This window comes from Myotis brandtii, unplaced genomic scaffold (genome assembly GCF_000412655.1).
Source record: "Myotis brandtii unplaced genomic scaffold, ASM41265v1 scaffold333, whole genome shotgun sequence".
Taxonomy (NCBI): domain Eukaryota; kingdom Metazoa; phylum Chordata; class Mammalia; order Chiroptera; family Vespertilionidae; genus Myotis; species Myotis brandtii.
Window position 1 is genome coordinate 12044 of NW_005362842.1, and position 9907 is coordinate 21950.

At 42.5% G+C, this 9907-nt stretch overlaps 1 protein-coding gene across 1 annotated transcript in view; it reads left to right on the forward strand.

Moving 5' to 3' along the window:
• The first annotated feature begins 9238 nt into the window (after window positions 1-9238).
• Window positions 9239-9907, forward strand: part of WFDC5 (WAP four-disulfide core domain 5) — an 8406-nt gene continuing 7737 nt past the window's right edge. The window contains exon 1 of the mRNA XM_014543702.1: window positions 9239-9462. Coding sequence (XP_014399188.1) covers window positions 9378-9462 — 85 coding nt within the window. The 5' untranslated portion in view covers window positions 9239-9377. The remainder of the gene's footprint in view (window positions 9463-9907) is intronic.

Below are 9907 nucleotides of genomic sequence, written 5' to 3' on the forward strand. Positions count from 1 at the left end.
GGCCAAGCCTAATTTATGTCGCCACCACTTGGCCTGGTGCCAAGGGCGGGTCTGTGGTTTTACAAGGGACAGGACCTACATTTTTGTGTTTCTACCAGGAACTATCCACCCCCAGCCTGGGAGGGACCTTGGGCTTTCCCCAAAGACTATTCACAGAGGGAAATGGCAGCCACTGTGTTACATCACCTATGATAGTGCCAAGAACTGTCCTACTTTCTCATGGGGACACCATCACCACCAAATCCTTTATATTTAGAAAGGATATGAAGCCCAGAGCAAAGACAGAAATCACCCAAGGTCATTCAGCAAGTCAGTGGTCCTGTGTTCAGATTTCAGAACCGAGGCCTTCTCCCATTACTCCCTGATCCTGCCAGGCCCACCCAAACAGTTTACCTGCCAGCATCAAGCTGGGCTTCTCTTCCATTCTCCCCAGGCTTTGAAAACAAAACAACCCTCTAAAGGCAAATTTGCCTTAAAAGTCTAATGGCTAATCACTGCACTTTGCCATTTCATGGGTAGTCTCTGAAACGCACCAAAAAAGTAAAGAGAAAGGTGGAAGTCTAGAGGTGGAAGGGGGTGATGTCTAGAAATCACAATAAGAAGAAAACACCCAGAAAAGTAACAGGTAGAAAATAGAAATCATCTATAAGGTGGGCATCTACTGTGCTTTCCTCCTTCTGAGAAGAGCACCCTATTTCTCTTGAAGAATTCTTGTATCATCAGCTTAAGAGTCTAATGGGGACTGCTAATCGTGAAAGTAAGGATGTGTGTTTGTGTGGCTCTATTAAAGTTTAGGTATATTGAAGTTCATTACTTGAATGGACATTAAGGGGAGGAGCGAAGCCCCTTCTTTTAACTAACACGCTAGATATGAGCCCGGGAACTCCACCAGATGGTTCCAGCCTGGGAGGAGTTTAATTGTGGGAGAAAAATGAACCTAATTAATACACTAATAGAAGCAGAGAGAAAGTGGTAAGAGAGGATTCAGAAGGCACCAGCCCACCTTTCATGCCCCTTTTTCTTAAGAGCAGCTCATCCCACACTCTTCCCACAGTTGGGTTATGACCCAATAAACTAGCTTTCTGCCTAAGCTAGTCTGAGTTGGTATTTTGTCATAGCTACCAAACTTGAGAGTAATAGAAACTAATACCCAGAAGTTGGGTGTTACCAGGGACAGAACCTGAAATGTAGATATGACTGAGTTGAATTCAACTGAGACAGAGAAGAAAATAGACTAATTATTGGGTAGTAAACCAGTAAATGAAATTTTAATGATTTTTACAAGCATAAAAACACAAGGAGCTTATAAATAAATTTAATACATTTTGTACAAGACAGCTATAGAGAAAATTATAAAATGTTAGTAAGAGACATTTTTTTAACACTCCCAATTAGAGAAGTATACCATGCTCATGGATTGGAAGATTTAATATGATAAAGATGCCAGTTCCCTTCAAACTGATTTTTAGATTCAATGCAATCCCAATTAAACCCCCAGAAAGGTTTTTGTAAAAGTAAGCCAAAACTTGGCAGTATGATTCTAAAATGTACACAAAAACATGCAAAAGGCAATATAGCCAAGATACTCTTGAATAAGAACAATTTCATAATATAGCAGCTCTCAAGGTTTCTTTTAAAGCTGTAGTAATTACAATAAAGTGCTATTAGAACAATGATAGGTAAATATGCAAATGAAATAGGATAGAGGGTCTAAAATCAGGTGCTTGCACATAGTGAGAGTATGTTTTTAATATGGTTACATTACATAAATAGCTATGGTTATAGTAAGAAGACTGCACATCATAATATCAACATAGGTTCCTGAGTGGTTGATGGGAGGATAAAGAGGTGGGATAAGAGGGAGAAGGCAAAGAAAATAAATATTGCTTCACCAAAAAACTCATAAGGTCTGATGTATCCTACTATATTTACAAATATCTTAGAAAAAGAACAACTATCACTAGATCTCTGTGTATTGGCTTCTGGAGATGTCTATAAAATCTAACCAGTAGAAGAAAACACGTTGGAGAGCGGTATCTGTGTTTTGGTATTTCAGGAGAAACACGTAAAACTCCCATATATGCCTGTACTTATAGATGAAAAAGAGGAAAGGTATGAAGGAATATCCACACTATGCTGGTAATGGGCAAGGTTGATTCAACAAGAAACGTTTGCGGAAAAGGTGTAGGAGGTCAGCAAGTGAAATGAACTGAGGCTGAAGCAGGTCAGAGGCTCAGGCTGAAATTGCACAGTACGGCCTGCAGAGGGAGCTGGAGTTCAAGGCCAAGGAAGCCAAGGCTCTGGGATCCCCAGAATTGCTGCACGGAAGTGAAGGACACCCAGGAGAGGTTGACCATCCTTCAGACCTATTTCCCACAAAGCAAGGCTGAGGTCCCGGTAACCTCTTGGCCTTTGCCTGTGACATCTGAGCAGGAATCCATGAAAACTACTGCGTAAATGGAGAGGGGATGAAGACAGAAGCACCTGTTCCACGGATTGGCATTTGAGATGTCTCCATGGAATAGGAAACTTTTGCAAAACTTGAGTTATATTCCTCGGAAAAGGCATTATGTTGTTTCTGTGTATTATATAGCAGGTCTTTTACTTTTGGAGAATAGCAAATCTAGATTCTTTGTACAAACTTCGAGCTTATAACAAGATTTTATCTTTTTAAAAAATATATTTTTATTGATTTCAGAGAGGAAGGGAGAGAGAGAGAGAAACATCAATGATGAGAGATAATTATTGAGCCCTTGACTGGGATTGAACCTGGGATCCTTCAGTCTGCAGGCCAACACTCTATCCACTGAGCCAAACCAGCTAGGGCAAAAGATTTCATCTTTTTACCTCATGTTTCTTAGAAATTTAATAGGTATACATTGTTTTCCTATGCCTTTTAACTCAAGTAATATACATATATATATACTAGAGGCCTGGTGCATGAAATTTGTCCCTTGGCTGCTGGCACCAGTTTTCCTCTGGCACCCGGGACACAGGCCTTCACTCTGGCTGGGCTCCAGCCAGACCCCCCTCCCCTCCCCCCAGCCATCAGGCCTCGCGGCTCCGCCCATCCCGGGGCCGTGAGGCCTCGCGGCTCAGCTGGCTTCAGGGCCGTTTGGCTTTGCTGCACCGTTTGGAGCCTACCTATGCAAATTAACCGCCATCTTTGTTGGTGGTTAATTTGCATATTGCCCTGATTAGCCGATGGGAAGCGTAGCGAAGGTACGGTCAATTACCCTTTTTGTCTTTTACTAGATAGGATTCTATTGATTTTAGAGAGGAAGGGAGAGGGAGAGAGAGATAGAAACATCAATGATGAGAGAGAGAAGCATTGATTGGCTGCCTCCTGCACGCCCCCTACTGGGGATGGAGCCCACAACCCGGGCATGTGCCCTGACTGGGAATCGAACCGTGACCTCCTGGTTCATAGGTTGCCTAATCACCCCTAACCCCTCTGCCTGCCTGATCCCCCCTAACCACCTCTGCCTGCCTTGCCTGATCGCCCCTAATTGCTCCCCTTCTGGACTGATGAGAGAGAATTATTGTGCCCTTGACTGGGATTGAACTGCTGCTGCCTCGCCCCACACCTAAGACCCAGGATTCCCTTCTCTGGCTGGCCACAGGCACCCAGGACCTGGGCTGGCTTTGCCCGGGCCGGCTGCAGCCACAGGGGACCGTGGTGGGCAGCTTTGCCTGGGCTGCTGCCGCAGGTGCCCGGGATCGTAGGGCGTGCAGCTTTTCCCTCTTCTGGACCGGGCCTCAGGTGCAGGCACAGTCGTTGGCACCAGGGACTATGGGGCAGGCGGCTTGTCCCTCTCCCAGGCCGCAGCCTGGCTAGTCCCCATTCCTCTCTCGTGAGCTCATTTGTGCCTGGTTTGTCCCCATTCCTCTCTCATGAGCTCATTTGTGCCTGGTTTGTCCCCATTCCTCTCTCCCCAGTGTTGAGTGTCTGAGCCATTATAACATGGCAGCATGAGGGCGTGACAACCATTTGCATATTAGCTCTTTATTATATAGGATATTAATAATATATAAACATAAATCAATAATAATATATATATTTCTACTTTTTCTCTCTTAGATATAATAAAAAACTCAATTTTTAAAGAAAGAGATAAAAAAAGTTTTCCCCCTAAAGCTTTCTTGAAGGTCAGGGGCCTTGTCCATGAAAAAGCAGTAAATAGCCTTGACTGGTTTGGCTCAGTTGGTATGTGTGTTGGCCTATACACTGAAAGGTTTGGGGTGTGATACCCAGTCAGGGCACCACCACCAACAAAAAAAGTAGTAAATAATTATCTGTAGCCTGTGTAGAACAGTAGCCAGACTTAAAATAGTCCTTTCTGGCTAAGGGTTAGAACAATGAATATAATTGTTTGGGCTGCTTTTAGTATCTCTTAATCAAAATTACTAGATGATAGAATTCAAGAACTTGTTACATGCTTGGTGTACTGATTGATAATCATTTAAAAGTATGCATTGTCATGCATAAAAAGGAAAGAATGAAAGACAGAAACGTTTGTGGAAATTAGCAAAATGACTATCATTGAGCACTGACCATTTTGAAATCAGAACTAGCTCCAAAGCAAAAGTGGAATAAATAGTATGTAAATATGATCTTCTGTGAAAATGTAGAAATAATAAAACTTTGATCAAATTGGACAAGGGGGAGAGCAGGTGGATAAGAGAGTCAGCTCTCTGACTGTTTTATATGTAATAGTTTCAAGTTTTATTTTACACTAGAGGCCTGGTGCACGAATTCCTGCACCAGTGGGGTCCCTGGCCTGGCCTGCAGGATCGGGCCAAAACTGACTCTTTGACATCCCCGGAGGGGTCCCGGATTGCAAGAGGGTGCAGGCCAGGCTGAGGGACCCACAGATGCATTATTGGGGCCGGGGAGGGATGCAAGAGGTTGGCCAGCAGGGGAGGGACCATGGGAGGGCTCCAGGGTGTGTCCAGCCCATCTTACTCAGTCCCAATTGGCCGGATCCCAGCAGCAAGCTAACCTACCAGTCAGAATGTCTGCCCCCTTGTGGTCAGTGCACATCAGAGCAAGCAGTTGAGTGGTCTTAGCATATCATTAATATATTACACTTTGATTGGTTGAATGGATGACTGGACGACCGGACACTTAGCATATTAGGCTTTTATTATATAGGATAATTTTTAAAAGGTTTCAAAGGTTCTTGAAATAGGAAACTTCCACAAGGTAAAGATGTCCATCTTGGCCAACATAATTTACACCTTCAATAAAATCAAAACAAACACCTGGTGGGTTTTGTGTCCACTAATGAAATCACTGATTCAGGCAATGATCATCCATGGCTTCCAAATCATTAGGGAAGGTGGGAATAGAGATTAACCAAAGAACATATCTGCATATATGCATAGCTCATGGACACAGACAATAGTATGGGGAAGGCCTAGGTGGGGTGGGGTTTGGTGGAGGGGGGCAAAAAGGGAGAAAATTGGAGACATCTGTAATACTGTCAACAATAAAATAACAAAAATCATTAGGTGAAAGTTTGACTGGGACCGGCTATTTACAGGGGGCCAGCTCATCACCCCACAGTTTACTTGCTGTTTATAAGTAGGAAAGCATAACTTTACAATGGGGGCATGAGGGGATACCTCCTAAAATGCATTCATCTCTCTTCGCCACACTAAAAGTGGGTGGGAAACCCATGTTTCCCCTGAGGTGATGCAAGAAGAAGGCACACCTGTGACATGTTTGTGCCAAGGTAGTTGAACTGGAACCTCACCGAGCCTCTAGAGCTAATAGAGAAGGAAGTTGAAAGATATCACAGGGAAGAAATGTGGAACATTGTAGGGAACAATTCATCTTTTTTTCTTCAACAAGTAAATAGCATGAAGAAGGAGGAGAGGGAAGGGAAGGAAGAGAAGTCGGATTGGAGGGAATGTTTTAGATTAAAGAAATGGTCAAGACATTACAACCAACGCAATGTGTGCACCTTGTTTGGATTCTGACTCAAACACACCAACTGAACAATGTCATTTTGGAAACAATCAGGAAAATAGAATAGTAGGAGAATATGATGTGATAGACATCACTGCTGATTTTGTTAGGTGTGATGAAAACATGCTGATTATGTGAGAAAATGTCCTTATTTCTTTGAGATTCATATTTAAATATTTAAGGGTAAAATGTAAGACACATTGGATTTATTTGCAAGTATTTCAGCCAAAAAGGGGTAGGAATATACATGAAGGAAGTGTTATAAAATGTTAATTTTTGAGACTCTTACTTATAAGATGAATCAGTCCCAGGGATCTAATGTCGAGCATGGTGACTACAACCATCAATACTGGATTGTCTACTTGAAGGCTGCTCAGAGTACATCTTTAATGCTCTCACCATGACAACAACAATAAAATGGTAATTGTGTGAGATGAGGCAAGTGTTACCTAACTTACTGTGGTAAGTATTTCATAATACATACGTGTATCAAAGCATTACACTGCACACCTTAAACTTACACAATGTTATATGTCAATTATATCTTAATTAAGCCTGGGAAAATGTTAATTGTTGAATCTGGGTGAAGGGTATATGGGGCTTCCTAAAAGTATTTACTGTTCTTTTGTGTATTTTTAAAAAATTTATGATAATTTTATTTTTTACAAAAAACAAGATTTATTTTGGGAACTTAAGAAATGATTTTAAAGTTAATATGGGAGACCGGAAAAGCAAAATGAATAAAGAATCCAAAAAATATGAAGATAGTGTAAGGAGCCTCTGGGACAGCTTCAAGCATGCCAACATACGAATAATAGGGGTGCCAGAAGAAGAGAGAGATCAAGCTATTGAAAACCTATTTGAAGAAATAATGACAGAAAACTTCCCCTACCTGGTGAAAGAAATAGACTTACAAGTCCAGGATGCTCAGAGAACCCCAAGCAAAAGGAATCCAAAGAGGACCACACCAAGACACATCATAATTAAAATGCATAATTAAAAGCAGCAAGAGAAAAACAGTCAGTTAACTACACAGGAGTACCTATACGACTGTCAGCTGATTTTAGCTGAAGCAACTTCCCCACAAGACAGTCATGTAAATCCTTACTGATAAGATAGTCTGCCTGTTACTGGAACTTGCCTGCCTAAGGGCTATGGGTGGATCCCAAACTCGATAAAAGGATGGCAAGGCCTGAGCAAAAAGTGGAGTCTGTCCTCTTGGGATGGGCTTTCGCCTGGCCCAGTTTCCAAATTATTTCTTGTCTCGTCTCTTTCATTTGCGTGCGGCCCCTCTTCCAGATCCTGAACCCTGAACTATGCGGGACATGGGGGAACATACACAACTTTAGCTTTTGATAAAGCTGTGATTCCCAACCAATGGCAAAAGTTTGAATTATTTACTAAATGATACTAGGACAATTGCTTAATAACTTAGAAAAAAGGCATTTCCCTATCTCACACCCCATGCCCAAATAAATTTGGGCTGGATTAAAGAATTAACATGTTTTTCAAAATCACAAGAGAGCCCAGCTGGTGTGGCTCAGTTGTTTGGGCATTGGCGGGTGCACTGAAAGGTTACCAATTCAATTCCCAGTTCAGGGCACATGTCCAGGTTATGAACTCGATTCCTGGTAGGTGGTGTGCAGGAGGCAGCCAATTGATGTTTCACTCTCACATCTATGTTTCTCTCTCTCTAGAAGAAAAAAAAATCACAAAAGAATTATAAGTATAGTGAATAATTATCTGGCATTGGAGTAAAAACGACTTTACAGCATAAAAACAAAGGGAGAAAATACAAATGAAAAGACTGAGCTAACTACCCCAAAACTGAAAACATTGGTACAAAAGAAAAAAAAGAGGATAGAATTACACATTTATCAAGCTCCTCTCATTCAATTCTCAAAACCATCCTATAAAATAAATATTATCTCTATTTTATTATTTTTATTTTATAGAAGAGCAAACATGTTTAGAAAAGTTAAGTAACTTGTTCAAAGTCACAGAGCTCGAACTGGGGGCACTTATTCAAAGCCAGGTCTGCCTGACTTCAGCTTACATCTGCTAACCACCTTCCCATACTGCTTCTTGTGCACGACAAGTTAGTAGTATCCTTAATGTATAAACAGCTCTTAAAATTCCATAATAAAAATAAAGGTTCCTCAATAAAAATGGGCAAAGTACAGAAGCAGGCAAAAGAAGAAGTACAAGTGGTCTGCATACACCCATTATCCCCCCTTTACTCTCTCCTACCTCCCCGCACCCTTTGGTTATCACCATACTTTTCATTTACTTCCGGTGTGGGTTTTCCGAGATGCAATTTCAGGATATTCGAAGCCTGAAAAACTGCCCCGCCCTTTGACGTTGCATTTCCGTTTGTTTGCTTGATCGTTTCTGGGGTTTGGTTCTTTTTTAATTGAGGTATAATTGACATATAAGATTATATTAGTTTCAGGTGTACAACATAATGATTCAGTATTTGTATATATTGCAAAATGTTCGCCACAATAAATCTAGTTAACTTCCGTCACCACACATGATTACAATTTTTTTCTGTGATGAGATCTTTTAAGGTCTACTCTCATAGCAACTGTCAAATATTCAATACACGATTATTAACTATAGTCATCATGTTGTACCTAACAAACCCAGGTCCTATTTATTTTTAACTGGAAGTTTGACTAGCCTTGCATTTCTAATTTGACAAACTTACCCCAAGAACACAGTCAGAGATCTGACTCAAAATGTATGTACAAAGATTGTTGTCACAGCTTTACTTATGACAGGAGTGAAAAAAAAATGGAAACCTGTATGTTCCACAAAAGGGAACTGATTATATATGTGTTGGCGTATCAATCTTGCAAAATACCATGTTGCTATTAGAAATGAAGATACTGGAGGACACTTCATCACCCAGGAAAATGTCTAGAAAATAATCTTAGTTGAAAAAGCATTTCTTTAATATACAGGTGTATTTCAAAATCAGGGAAGAAATAGCCTCATAAAATTCTCCTCAATGAAGCCTCCAAGGGGATGCGAGAATTCCAAAAGTAGCATCAGATCATAGACTATAAGGCCCTGATTCCTGAGAGCTTAGGAGACAGCAATGAGGCCCAATGAGGAACAAGACTTGCTCAGGATCACAGCCCAAGCCAGCAATACAGGCAGGCCTGGATCCTAGCCCCAACACCCAGGTTCTGCCCCCACCCATCGTCCATTCTTGCAAAAGCACCCTCGCATTGAGGCTTTCAGACAGGGGGTGGGGCCAGGATGAGGCAGCCACCAGCAACCACTCAACACCCCCTCAGCTTCCTTCCCTTACTCAGCTCCTGTAGCCTTCCTGGAGCCACAGGTGTTAATTTAGGGGCCCCTGGGCCCTGACCTTATTAGGTGCCACTGCAGAAATATGAGGGCCTGGAGCCTCCTCCTCCTGGTGAGCCTCCTGGCTTTGGGGAGCCAGCTGCCCGCTGTCTCGGGCAGGAGGAAGGGAGGTGAGTGTGCGCGGGTTCCTTTCCTCCAGGTACCAGGTGGTTTCTGCCTCTCTGGGGAGCCTTAAGGGTTTGGGGGAGGCAGGAAACTCGGTGTGTGTCTGTGTGTGTGCTGTGGATGTCTACTTCTCAGTGGGCATGTTCTGTTTGTGCCCATCAGCTTGTCCATGTCTATGTCTGTAAACATCTTCCTGCCAGTTTCTCTGTGCTCGTCCGTGATACACAGCTAAGTGTGGCATTCTGGGTGCACGCATGCCCATCTCTGTGTACATGTGTATTTTTGTGCCTCTGCGGGTCAGGAGACAATTCTGTCTGTACCCCTCTGCTCTGGTGGTCTCCACATAGGTGTATGGGTCTGTGGGCCCACATGGCAGGGAGAGAACCCTTCCTGTCGTCCTCTGTGGCTAACAAGGCTGTGCCTGGTCTGGCTTCTGTCTTTCTCAGTCTC